The sequence below is a fragment of the Hesperophylax consimilis genome, chromosome 12 (genome assembly GCF_061612785.1).
Source record: "Hesperophylax consimilis isolate HC1 chromosome 12, BYU_Hcon_1.0, whole genome shotgun sequence".
In the NCBI taxonomy this organism is placed as follows: domain Eukaryota; kingdom Metazoa; phylum Arthropoda; class Insecta; order Trichoptera; family Limnephilidae; genus Hesperophylax; species Hesperophylax consimilis.
Genome location: NC_142847.1, coordinates 14,740,456 through 14,754,943, shown reverse-complemented (window position 1 = coordinate 14,754,943; position 14,488 = coordinate 14,740,456). Strand labels below are relative to the sequence as shown.

Here is a 14,488-nt window from a genome sequence, read left to right as displayed (position 1 = left end):
ACCACAGCTGCGATTTTTAGCACACAAATGTAGCATTGTAACCCATTCACACGAGGCAAATGTTAACCTCGTCCAGATGTTTGGCATGTCTTCCGGCTGTGCACCTGTACCATAGGGATCAATGACGCTAGTTCTTCAGAGCATCTTCCACTGAAAAATGCCAGAGAAACAAACACACCATCCATATATGTCAACATAACAACTTATGTGGCAGTGTCTGCAGATGCAAGAACCGACACATTGGTTTTAACAATATCATTATATTAATAATATTTTATTTAAAATTAAAAAAATATATCTAAATACAACATAAATACTCAATAACCAGAGCAATAATATTTGGATGATTCATATATCGCCGTTTTTGTGCAAAATCACCTCAAGGGCGCAGCCAAAATATACTGGTTACTCCCAGTTTGAACACATATTTTGGACAGAGAAATATTAAATTCTATGCTACGAAATTATACAATGCTCTACCAAATCAAACAACAAAATAACGGAAATGAATATTTTTAAAACAAAAGTAAGAACATGGCTGAGAGAACAAAGTGATATTCAACTTACAAACATTATGAATTCTCGGAAACTGGGCAAGCTTGGACACTGGCAAGTTTTTTACTAAGCCCAGGGCTATTTATTACCCAACCGTCGCTTTTTATTGCGGACAGAATGCACCACTTCAACAATTACCAGGAACAGGATTACATGGAGATAAATGGTGGACTTGCCAAACGTCACAGCGGTGCTGCCAGGGTCTCTTATCTATGTGAGGTGTCAGCGCTTTATTAGCAGCAGATACATACCTGGACGCTGTTGTTGGACGCGGTGGACTCTCTTACTGCAGCAGCTGGTCCAGTTCCTTCACCACTTAGGATTCTTGCTGCAGAGTCTCCATCTTCTATCTTCGTAGAACGTCACAGCGGTGCTGTCAAGGTCTGGTATCTGTGAGAGGATAGTGTGTCAGCGCTTTATTAGCAGCAGACACATACCTGGACGGATGACGAACCTCGTGCTGGCACTGTTGGTGGACGCGGTGGACTCTTTCGCTGCAGCAGCTGGACCAGTTTCTTCACCACCTGGGATTCTTGCTGCAGAGTCTCCATCTTCTATCTTCGTGTCAGCTGTTCCTTTACTTCATTTTACTTAACTTAACTTCACTCTATTTTTGTAATATTTATATTTTCTGTAATACCTGCATCAACTGTAAAGCGCCCCTGAGGTGATATCTCACAAAAGCGGCGCTATACAAATTATCCAATAATAAATAAATAAATGAATACGATGTAAAGACAACTTGTAACTAAATACAAAGTTTAAGAACTACAGGTCGACTCAGAACAGCAAACCCTAGTGAGGACTATGAAAAAAAAAATTATACTTATATTATACTTCATACCTACATCATGTACAAACTTTGCAATTGTAACTAATAAAAAATGTATATTTCAGAAATGGATCACATTTTCTAAAGATTCAATAAACATGAAATAAGGAGGAGAGATACCTTTGGAGGCAAGGAGTTTCAATAAATACCACATTGCAACTTTCTCCAGCGTTTTTATTATTTTCTTTATTCACATAGATGTTGTTGTACAAACGTTTTTAAATACACGATTTTCGATTACCAACCTATGTGCATGCCCTACTCTAGCAAAACAAATACCATTTACCTAACCGCCTCAATATTAATAGGCACAGATTATGGAAATTACACTTTGTTTCAACATAATTACAAGAAATTACTGTTTACGTCGGGAAAGATGTTAAAAGATGATTTTTAATCAATCAAAGTTCAAAATTTTTCTTATAAAACGATCTTGTGCTGTCATTTTCGATTTTTTTAGCATGGATCAACGTTTGCGAAAGTTTAGTTTCTTTAGGCTAACGTAGTATAAACAAACCCTAGATTTATGATCTGTACCGATTTGAAAGAAAACTGACATCGCTAGTTTACATTAGCCCTTTCGACTCCCAGCTAAGACAGGCAGAACCGGCCTCGAGCCAAACGGGGCATGGTGCTAGTAGAAAACATAAATCAACTATCTAGTAGAAACCACAGGAGCGCTGTATTAGGTATTATCAGCTCCTTTACCGCTTGGCGTCTTGGGAAGTCGGCACGTGGAGCGGACTGCTCCAATTGCGCCTTCATAGGCACCCGAGGACGGGTCAGTGAAGTTGATTACATATTCAAGATAGAATTTCAAAATGTTAGATCAATTTCACCAGAAGTAAGGAAAAATTGAACTAATTTTGTGTAAGCAGACAACAGACACGCCCACAACTCACTTCTGTCGCTTAACTTTTCAGTGACTGCGGTGGTCATTCAATCTGTCTATGTAAAAAATATGTGTAAGGTGAAAAGCCTAGATGTAAAATTGAAAAAATAACCTGAAAGTATGTTGATGATGCGGTGCTTATTTATAACAGTATGTAAGATCTATAGTCTCTCATGTCTAGGATGAACCAAAGATGTAAGCAGAAGGGTAAATGCCAGTGATGTATTTTCCTAAGGGTGTCCGACGTAGGGAGCTATCTCCCGGGCGGGTGGCCGGTCTCAAAGGGGCGGCCGGAGGTCCTATACGAATACAAATGAGAATGTACTAATTTTGTTTTATAAATTTCTATTTTTTAAGCCTGAGCGATACAAAAATTCGAAGATGGCTAAATAATAAAAAATAAATTCTAATTTCAATTTTGTTTCATTTTGGAGGGGAAGGAAGTTGTGGGGAATTGTTATTTTTTTCCCCCAATTTGGGGATTTTTAACATCTATTTTGGGTATTTTGGATTAATGCATTGGCAACGCTGCTGGTAATATGGTATCTTCAATCATTCAATCTTGCACCGTAGTGTTGTGAGAGAGTGATTAGTAATGGGCAAGATCGAGGTGGGAGGATTAATCGCTCGGAGTTCAATAAGTTCTCTTAATTAATCGATAGTTGCTGAGGACAGAGCATGGACAGAGGCAGCGTTTTTTTTTGTCTCAGGGAAGGGGGAGTTGGCGGTACATAGGTAAAATATGGTACTTTGGTAGCGTAACATTTTGGTAGGTAGGTACTTCATTTGCAATAATATACAAATACTGGCAATGAGATGTTTTTTACACTCACTAAATGTACTGGCGTCGTAAATGGTAACCTAAAAATGAATGAATTGTTCTTCCTGTTGGTAGATAATATCGAAATTAATCAGATACTATCTAATAAGTAACATTCAAACATTTGATAATTAGCAAAGAATAATTGCATAATCCCAAGTGCGTATCAAATCATATTAGGCAGTACGTGCAACAAAAGGGACCAAGGTAATAATATCTCGTTTGTCAAGCAATCCGAGGTATGTTGACGTATCTCGGATTTGGGAATCGATTTAATATCAATGAATTCTGACTAATTGCATGACTGCCTTTATACGGATTAATTCTGACCAATAATGTGACTGCTTTAATATCGATGATTTCTAACCAATGACGTGACGGCTGTAGTTTCGAATGATTTTTGACAGAATCGATTCCTTGTTCGATGACCTCGTTTCAAAACGATTGTCTCGGATTTGAGTTTCGACCGGTCTGTGGCTGAGTTGGGATCGCGTTTGGGTCCCACCCAGGCGTAGTGTGTTCAATTCCTCGGCTGGAAAGTACTCCATCACAACACAAGCAACATTTTCCGCTCACTTTCTTTCTAAAAAAAAAAGATTTTTGATCGATTCCTTGTTCGATTACGTTTCAAAACGATTGTCTCGGACTGTGATTTCGAATGATTTTTGACCGAATCGATTTGTCCATGCCGATGAACCGAAATATTTCGATGGTCAAAAAGATCGAGTACATTATCGATTGTGAGTGGTATATCTACGACTGCGGTATAATATACTATCTATGCTATATTTTATATCTATGCGTAATAAATAATAATCTATGGATGTGATGTGATTGACGGGATTGACGGGAGTCGCGGTTGTGCTGTTTTAGAACATATTTGAAAATGACAGGGGATTTTATCTGAGATAATATATCCTATCGTTCTCAAATTTGACAATTTCCTTGTGCTTTTATCTATATTTTGGTGTTCAAAACCATCTTCAACGAAAACCTTCAGATTTTATTTACTACACAACATCTTTATGACAAGGTACTTTTCTCTACATTCATTAAAATATATATTTATTTATCTTGGATATGAATATTAGCTATTGTTTACGTAGGCATGTATCTAATCTACAATTTGCAAACATCTAATATCGGATTTTTGCTCAGGTAAAGAATAACCGTTCATTTGACAACAAAGGACGATTTAGGTACCTTGTGATGACACTCGACATAGAATTGCTAAATATTCTTTCGTGTATAAATCAAAATTTGACAGTCAAAACATATTATAATACCTATATTTATTATCAAAACATTATAATACCTATGTTTGTTATTAAAATTCAGTTTATCTGGCCCAAGGTCTTCCTTACGATGTTCTCGAAAGAGAGTTTAGAAAGTGATATGAAAATAAACTTCCTAGTTTCTTTTTGTCTTGTTGTTTTTCATTTTCATAATGAACACAATATGGTTTACAAAGCTATTTTTGAGTTAATGTGAATCTATGAAACGGAAACCTTCCGCAATTTAATGAAAAATTAAGCATTTTTTCTAGGTCAAAATTGGTTGCCAGTTTTTATCATTTTTGTGGTGAATTAGAAAAGTGTTTTAAAAGATAATTTTGTTATGCTTACGTGACGATAAGTACTCGTTTTAAATATAACAAAACATATTAGATTAATGTTAGCATGATAAGACTCAATGCTGTTGACAAAAATGCTCTCAACAACTTATTCTTTGAAAACATGTCTAGTAAATCATGTGCAATTTATAGGTTGGTGACTGTAAAAAAATTCAATTTATTAGCTTATTACAAGCATGATCCTTAGTGATACAATAGTACATAAATCTACCTTCGCTATATTAAAAATATAATCCATTGTAACAACTAGCGAAAATGTATCAAGCTACAGTACCACATGAAAAAAATATTTGAAATACGGAAATTCAATTCAGGCATAACTATGTTGTGCAACATGTGAGTAAAATTCAGTGGGCAGTTTTGTTTAATTATACGATTAAGATATCGCTTTTCTTTGTTCTGTTCACACGATGGACGTTACGAACCTTTAGTCATCTACAACAGAATGCGGTCTCTATCGCCATCACACAGCCTCACTTGCAAGCAGGATGCTAAAGCAAGCACACCAACTTACCCTTACACATACAGTTATTTTTAGCCTGTTGTTATAAATTGATTATGAATTCGTTAGGAATACTATTTTACAATATTGGTGCTACAACATTCACACATTGGTACTCGTTCGTGGTGAATTTCATTGGTTTTGCTAGGTTTTCAGCAATGAATTGCGTGTCCTTCACTATGGAGATATTTTTGCAAACGCTGACAGAGCACTATTATTTATTTAATTATATTAATGTAACTTAGTGGAGTGAATGAATTGCGGTACTCCCATTAATTAATTTGCTACACGCTAGGTACATTTTAAAAGTGAAATGCACTGCTGGCAATTTCAGACACTAGCCGCCTCTGATTGAAGTGTGTTGTGCTGTCAGGTGTGTTGACTTGTACTGCAAATTGGACATTCTTTGAGACCTATGTGAAAAAAATATGTTTAACAGTCCCTGCTTAAATATTCCATGCATTTATTTATATTTTGAAGACGGTAAAATATTGTTTTAATTGTGACTTGGATTTTAAATGATGTAATAACTAATCAACATTAAATTTATTTATTCTGTTCAGGGCTGATTAAACACACTCATAATGGTGGACTCGTCTAGTTCAATATCAGTAGAAAACTCCCCAGAAGTTAAAGAGGAAATAACTGGTTTTCAATTTCCTCCGCCACCGAGATTGCCCACAAATGGTAAGAATGATGAATTTATAACGGCAGCGCATATTGAACAATAATAATATTTATCTTATCTTTGTATGCACTTTTTCCGTCCAAGTCTAATGTCTATTTAATATCAGTATTTTTCCTTCAGACATGCTATGAGCATACATCTGTATATTCGAGTTTATGATTAGCCTTATGGTTTTAATTCAAAATGTACTCTGATAAACCAACAATTTTTTTCCATTTTTCCGGTTAATCCATTAACCCTTTGTTCCACGCTAATAAAGCTTTTAATTATAATCCCCCCCCCCCCCCCCCCCCCCCCCGATCGACACCGGGTCCGTTCCCAAAAACAGTTTCAATTTTCATTAGGATTTTTTCTGAGACAAACTCACGTCCGGTTGTGAAGGGTTAATGTCAGAGTTCTAATTAATCTTACCTATAAAGCAGAAAATGCCTGAAAATAGAAATACCTTCCGCATGATGAAATAGATTGTGTTAAAAATGTCAGTTTTGCAAAGGTTATGTAAATGTATAGTTCTGACACAGTTGCAGATTTATACCTATCAACTGGCAGTGAAGAAGAGGACTGGGCTAGCTCCGGGGGAGAGGGGACCTCTAAGCGAACTCCAAAGAAGTTAACCAAGTTTCCCATGCCGCCCCTGGTCTCCGAGTTCCTCAACCTCTCCACCGACGAGCTTCCTCCCATCGGTTTCTTCTGGGACATCGAGAACTGTCAGGTTTGAGCTTCTGAAAAATCAGACCAAGATATATTATTGTATTATTTATTTTCAAATTATGCAAACACGTGGCTGGAACGATGGTCTTGGAAATGTTGGCAGAGGCTGGAGAATGTGGGGTAAAGACAGGAGAAAGGGAAGTATCTGGTACTAGTTCATGACTAGTCAAACAATTGGTAACAAGTCGTGGTTCTACCTAGTTTACTACGCGAGTACCGCACAAGAGTTCCAACTGCTCCCAACTGTCTGGAGCCAGTAAAACTATGGCATCCCCAGTATGGTATTGGGTAATTGTGAGGCTGAAGGTAATGGGAGGGAAGGAGATGTGCAAGAGGAAGGTGGGGAAGTACCTGGCTATTCCGATCTGGTCAACAAACACGTTTAAAGCCATTATATTCCTATTCAGAGTGGTAGATACTCTCAGTATCGCCCTGTTGAAATACCACCATTCAGAATTGAAACATTGCTTGAAACGGCTTTCACCTTGTGTGGTGACCAGATCTGAATAGCCTGGTACTTCCCCACCTCCCTCTTCCCCATCTACTTCCCCTCCCGGCTACATTCAGCCTCACAATGTTCCCCAATTGGATATACCATAGTCCAACAGGCTAAAAAAATCCTAACTTAGAACACATCTTGTGAGAAAACTATTAATCATTCTCAAACAATATGACTGTGCACGTTTTTTATTATTCCAAACTAATTTTCATATTTATGGACCTTGAGAAATAATGATTAACCCACAAAACTGTATGTATGTACAAGGTTATTAATTCAAATTTAAATTATCATTTTCAAACGATCTTGAATGAAAAAAAGGGGTTTTTTAATTCATTAATACTTGCTGAATTAATTTGATGTCTGGAATGGGGTGGAGTTTAATGATGATTATTATAGCCAATGTTACATTTGTTAGTAATGAACATCAGATGAAGCGAGGCCAGCAATCCGTAATGGAGTTTTATTACCAACCCTGATGTATGGTAGAAGAAAGACAATAGTGGACCGAATGCATTAGAAACAAGGTCTCTGCGGGGTCAATCCGCACCAAATCATCCAGAAAATTTTGGATTTGTCACCCACCATCTCAGATTTTGATGAAACTTTAAATTTTTAATCCTTCCATATAGATAAGAAAATATACCAAATTTTACCTTCCTACCTCAACTCGTTTTTTTTTTATGGGCAGTTGAAGTTTGGGCAAAATAAGCATTTTTACATATTCCGAGCACTCCGGAAGAGCTTGTACCTTCAATGAAAAAAAATTGTATCTTTGTCATTTATAGTGCAAATGCAATGAAAATTTTCAATATTATCAAGAAAACTATGCTGATTGCAGAAAAAAATAAATAAACCCTTTACATTTATCTACTTGACTTTAAAAAATTACCAAAAGTAATTTTTTAAGTAATTTTTGGGACGGAAAAGGTACTTTACAAAAAAGCAATATCTCGGGAAGGTACAGTGTTAATGAAGTAATTTTTTTTTTTATTCATATCTACAAATAGCATAGAATCACATACAAAAATAAAATTCATGGCATTTTACTTGCTTCAGTAAATAAAATCCTTTTTCAAACTTTTTGTAATTTTTTTTTTATTCTTATCTACAATAAACATAGTACAACCTAAAAAAATAAAACTCCTGGTATTTTGTGTGCTTCACAGTGTAGAAACGTTTTTAAAATGAGAAATCTTAATCATACAGAATTGTTCCAAGTTTTTTAAAATCTAGATACTGTATTTGCAAATAAAAAAAGTCAAACTTATTCGGTCCTTTACAACATGCTGGTAAGCTTGCAATGTAAGCTTAAGGCACCAACAAAATAATGTACCTTGTTCCTTACCCTGAATGCATACACCATAGCAATATTTTATAACAAGATCAACTTTTTAACTCTTTTCAATACAAAGTTAACTCTTTAAAAAACAAATACAATAAAAATAAAACAGGCAATGTAGGATTAGGTTAAATGAAAGTACATTACAATAATATTGTTTACAAATAAATGTTCAAGTTCATTTTTTACTTTTATTCTTGATCTGACCCATAAGATGGTTGAACTTTTGATCAGCATGATGAACGTCTTTTTCAAGAAAGTAGTAAGCTCTTCCTGAACCTTTTGTTGTGGGAGGGTCAACGATATTAAAAATATTTTGTAGTGGAACAAAACAAATATCTTCTTTTTGATGTGGCCAGTAAAAGGATGGAGCTGGGCCAAAAGGATGCATAAACTTGATTGATATATCACACTCGTCTTCATCTTTGGAAACCACAAGTCCAAAAAACCAATGGTTGTCATATACGCAAGCTACATAAGAGTTTGTACAAATTTGTACCATACTTAGTTGCTCAGAGCGATTTCGTTCCCCACTGAAGTTAAAAATCAAAGCATAATCTGAATCTGAACTTATCCTTTTTGTGCCAACTTCATTTTCAGACAGAGGAACAAAGCAGTGGAAACCTCGAGTGCCTGGTATTGTTTTAGCTTGTGAAAAACGCTGCTGTAATTGTTGCCTGCAAGTGAATAAGCTTTCTTTTCTCAGCAAGTAAAAATATATATTTTCTACTCTCGACTGACAAAACTTAAAAGTTTTGTCTACAGTTGTGATAGTGTTGCCAGGGCCAAGTTGCAAACTTTCTCTAGTTAGAAGACGTTTTACTGTTCCACCTATTCCATCACAGGGAGATTTCCCATGACTCGTAGCAAAAAACGACCAACATGCTTTCAAGTTGAAGTCTTTTTGATGGTGACACAGATTTAAAAAGTTTTTGCAGTTTTTATATTGCGCTGCGCAACCATCAGTAAAATAATGAACACTTTGAATTTGGGGAAATTTTTGATTTAAAAATTGAGCAACAATTTTTTGAGTTTCGTAAACGAAACTTACATCATGTTCCAAGTCATCTGAAATTACACACAAGCTTGACACTGTGAGATCTTTGCCAGGCTCTTCACAAGTGTAAATTACCACTGGGTGGAGTGAACAACTGTCTTGCGTCCAGTGGTAACCCTGGACTTCATTCTGGATAACATAGGAGAAGTTTTCACTGAAGTCTAATAACACAACAGCTTCATTTATCTGAAGCTGTGCTTTTAGGGACTCTTTGAGATATTTTGATTGAGACTTTGTTATAAAAGAATGAGGAAGAAGTTTTACAAGACTCTTCACAAGATGTTCTACATTCTTCAAATTTTTCTAACAAATGTTTCTTAAGATTTTCACTAGATGTTGAACACTTATCGCAATGTCGAAGCATACAGTCTCTATTGTTCTTTGAGCACACTAAGTAGTCCATTAAATCATTGTACGTTTCTTCACTGTCACAAGCATTAAGAAGCAACACTACATTTTGATGAATTGCACAAACGCAGACAGAATGAGAGCCTGGAGAACCTACTGGCACACACCATTTGGGACGCAACCAACAAAATTTCGAAATCCCAATTTTTGAAGCAGGGTATTCAAACTTGAAGGTAGCATAAAGTTCATTCAGGTTACAAAGCAATAGTCTTTTTTGTTCATAAACATTTTTGGTTATGCTAACTTTATCTTTTTTCCCTGGCATAACACGAGAAAATTCATCGTTTTGGTAGAAATTTTTAACCAAAGTAACTGTTCCTTGGTCTAATGGTTTTCCTTTTTTTGGATCAGGTAAAGCAATGATACCATTTTCATTTAGTAGCTCTCGTGCTTTACGAACTGAGTATTCACCAACACTGAATTCTTCAGCAACCTTTTTTCTACTCCACGAAGTTGGAGCGAGAGTTAGAAGCTGAATTCTCTCACGGCGTGTAACTTGTGTTTCCAATTTTTTTTTAACCAACTCAACAAGCCTGTCCATGTCATTAGCTTTTTCTTGAATACATCTTGGTATTTTTGCATCACATTTTACTGGGGAAAATTCTTTTTCTAAAACTTTACTTACTTTTTTTCTTTTATAATACCAGGAGTTTTATTTTTTTAGGTTGTACTATGTTTATTGTAGATAAGAATAAAAAAAAATTACAAAAAGTTTGAAAAAAGTTTAATATGGATTTTATTTATTGAAGCAAGTAAAATGCCATGAATTTTATTTTTGTATGTGATTCTATGCTATTTGTAGATATGAATAAAAAAAAAATTACTTCATTAACACTGTACCTTCCCGAGATATTGCTTTTTTGTAAAGTACCTTTTCCGTCCCAAAAATTACTTAAAAAATTACTTTTGGTAATTTTTTAAAGTCAAGTAGATAAATGTAAAGGGTTTATTTATTTTTTTCTACAATCAGCATAGTTTTCTTGATAATATTGAAAATTTTCATTGCATTTGCACTATAAATGACAAAGATACAATTTTTTTTCATTGAAGGTACAAGCTCTTCCGGAGTGCTCGGAATATGTAAAAACGCTTATTTTGCCCAAACTTCAACTGCCCATAAAAAAAAAACGAGTTGAGGTAGGAAGGTAAAATTTGGTATATTTTCTTATCTATATGGAAGGATTAAAAATTTAAAGTTTCATCAAAATCTGAGATGGTGGGTGACATGGCCTGGATGATTTGGTGCGGATTGACCCTGCGGCTTATTTGTGGTAAAACTTTGTTCCGTATTATGAATTTAAGATATTCAAAAGAATGCCAGAACAATTAATGCAAGCTTATAATGAACGAGATAAAAATCAACCTGTAACATATTAATAGATGTATTTAAAAAAAATTGGGTTAATTGAGGATTGAACCTTCCTCCCCAGGGACAAAATAAGTGAACCGCACTATCACTTAAGCCAAATCCTGATTGGATGGTATCGAGATTTTTTTCATACATTAACTGCTGTAAATTTTTATGTTGACATCCAATTTCAGAGAAATGTTGTTTGTGCCCGTGTGTGTGTGCATGAGTGCCACCAAAATTGATTGAATGCATTGTCATCAACAACGAGTTTATCTGTCGAGTTTCAGCTCGATCGGATGTCAGGAAGTGGGTTAATTTCCAACTCCAAGATTCAACTTCATTTATTCATTCATTCAATCAAGGATAGATGGAGGAAGGAGTGTCCTGGAAATATATGGCACGCAAGTGGATGAAAGAAGATGTCGGAAACAGGCAGTCTAGCATAGATTCCACTCCCTTAATTTGGATTGACAAATGGATTGCAGTCTTTGGAGCACAGATGTCAGGTGTGAATGTCTTTGTTTTACCAGTATTTCAATGGAAGATGCTCCGAGGAACTAGCATCATTGGTCCTTTCAACACCGATGCACAGTCGCGATACACGCCAAAAGCGCGCCCAATATTTGTGCACGGTTGACATTATTTGTCACATGAGAATGGATTGTTTCTAAAACTAGTTCTTTTGTCAACACATCGGCTCTGGAATTATTTGCTGGCCACTGTGTTTCTCCCATATAACATGAGTGTCTTTAAGACCTAGGTTGACTCCTTCCCTTTCTCAAAAAGACCCTCCATACAGCATCCCCAAAGATGACGCCAGCCCTGAGGGGAAATTATTTCTCGCAATGAAGAGTTAATAAAAAAGCTTTCAATATTATTCTTATAAAATATATATGTTTGTGATGTTATTGTTGATAAACTAACCCCATAACTAATGTATTTTTGTCATGTGCAGGTGCCCAAGGGATGTTCAGCTGTGGCGGTAGTGGCGGCTATCAGGAATGCCTTTCTGCCCGGGCGCCGGGAGGCCGAGTTCACAGTGGTATGCGACGCCCGCAAAGAGCAACCCTCGCTGCTGCAGGACCTCAATGACTCCCAGGTAAGCTGACCTGCAAATAGAGTTCCAAGAAAAAAAAGATTAGTGAAAAAAAATAACAAACAAACCTGACCTACACACACACACACACACATCTTGTTCCCCTTGTCCTATTTTGCCATTGCATCGACATGGCACCTCCAGGCCTCCCTGGCCTGCGCTTCTACAGCGGCCTCCGTCCAGAGTAGGCCCAGCCTCTTCTCACACAGCCTCTGGACTTGTTCCTACTATCCATGCCTGCGACCATCTTCCCTCTGAGAACCTAACCTGTTATTTTATCACGTTCTGTCCAGTTCCCTAGTGTTATCCGCATGGCTGACCTTGTGCAGACACCATTGTGACCTTGTACAGACGCCATTGGAGCAGTCCTCTTCGGACGCTGTCATGCCAAGGAGCCGAGGCGCTGATAATACCAAAAACATTGTGTCCTTGAGTTTTACTAGTGTCAGGCCTGGTTGTCCGAAATGAAACGTTGTGCGGAACCAATGCCCCAATATTTGAGCGCCATGTTTCAATGCCAATTTCCGCTTTCCAAAGTGCTATTTAGCAGTTTTTAAATTTATATTTTATGTTTATACCGCACAAGAGTCCCCAACTGCTCCCTGTTAACCGGAGTCAGTGATACTGAGACATCCCCAATTGAGGTACGTTGTGATACTGAAGGTATTGGGAAAGGAAGGAAATGAGAAAGTACCTGACTTTTCAGAATTGTTCATCTAATATGGCTAAAGTCATTTCAAGCAACTTTTCAATTCTGAATGGTGGTCTTTCACCACTCTTTGAAGTGGAAGGAACCACGTGCCACAAGGATAATATAATATTTTTTTATTTATTAGATATTGAAAAATACAATTACAGGATAATGAAGCTTTGACTGTCCAACTGGGAAGGTTTTCTGTTTCAAGACAGTCAAATTGATGGGTTTAGTTCATATTAACTAGGTAATCTAACACAAATACATAACAATAAATTATAACAGTGGAGAAATAAATATAAAAAAATATATTATGCCTTGCATTCTTTCCGGTTCCTACATTTGAAACACGGTCATAAATGGTTTAACGCGCATACGCCCCAGGGATCTCACTTCCATACTCCAGAATTGGTATCAGCGTTTCAATGTTGGAATTACCATTTCGCAGGTGAACCTGTTGCACGTATGCGGCACGCAGAAGAACGCTGCAGACGACAAGCTGCGCCAGTGCATGCGCCGCTACGCCGAGCTTCACGCCGGCGTTCCGCCCTCGCCGCGCTCTGTCAAGGCGCCCCCCGCCCTGCTGCTCATCTCCGGAGACGTCAACTTTGCGGCCGACCTCAGCGACTTTAGACATAGGTAGAACCCTTCAAATTCTGAAATGAGATCATTAATAAACAATGATATATTTTTTAACATATTCTTATCAGTATTAAACAATTTTAAAATTAAGAACCACTTTACTCATCTGAACTTTACTAATACTGAAAACTGTAAGGCTTAGTTTACTTGTGTACCCGACCGTTGAAAACTGCGTTCAATTAGACAGTTATAAGGTTGTGGCGCGTACGTTTATGGCTCATGATTGTGGTGTGAACGCTCTCATACTAAATGTATGCACCAGTTGATCCAGTCACGGTTAAAGCAACCTTCGACCATCACTAACGTATGAACTAGACCTAAGGAAACTCTTCAGAAGTTCAAAAAGTAGTTTTTGCTCTTGCTTTCACATACTAAAATAACACAGCATACATATTCCTTATTCATTTCTCATTATGTTAGAGACTGATAAAATGAAGTATAACTAGGATTAAAGATTTATCACAAATAGTAAAGAAAGCTGCCCGTTATATGCACACATTACTACCATCAAAGGTATGCATGCATCAGGATTGTGCTACAAAAATGTTTGCTGTACTGTATCACTAGTCAAAGTGTTCGATTCTCTCCACTTTTGCGCGCCTATTCAAGCGCTTAGTGTGCTTGTAATCACCGCTACCCATTCAATCAGTGAACCAATAACTTTCACAGAGATTGCTAATAAGTATTAGCCACTCGAGGAATGACTTATTTACAAAAAAAATGCCTGAGCGAAGGAAGTTTCCCGGCGTTCGGTTTTGGATTCGCA

General features: G+C 36.8%; 1 protein-coding gene across 2 annotated transcripts in view; it reads left to right on the top strand.

Annotated features, from left to right (window-relative positions):
- Positions 1 to 3,615: 3,615 nt before the first annotated feature.
- The window catches only part of Marf1 (meiosis regulator and mRNA stability factor 1-like protein), a 41,028-nt gene continuing 30,155 nt past the window's right edge, over positions 3,616 to 14,488 (top strand). Inside the window, exons 1-5 of one of the 2 annotated variants that reach the window (XM_089638144.1) lie at positions 3,616 to 4,132; positions 5,798 to 5,921; positions 6,444 to 6,634; positions 12,246 to 12,389; positions 13,529 to 13,719. In XM_089638144.1, coding sequence (XP_089494270.1) covers positions 5,819 to 5,921; positions 6,444 to 6,634; positions 12,246 to 12,389; positions 13,529 to 13,719 — 629 coding nt within the window. In that variant the 5' untranslated portion in view covers positions 3,616 to 4,132; positions 5,798 to 5,818. The remainder of the gene's footprint in view (positions 4,133 to 5,797; positions 5,922 to 6,443; positions 6,635 to 12,245; positions 12,390 to 13,528; positions 13,720 to 14,488) is intronic. The other variant, XM_089638143.1, reaches the window with a different exon arrangement.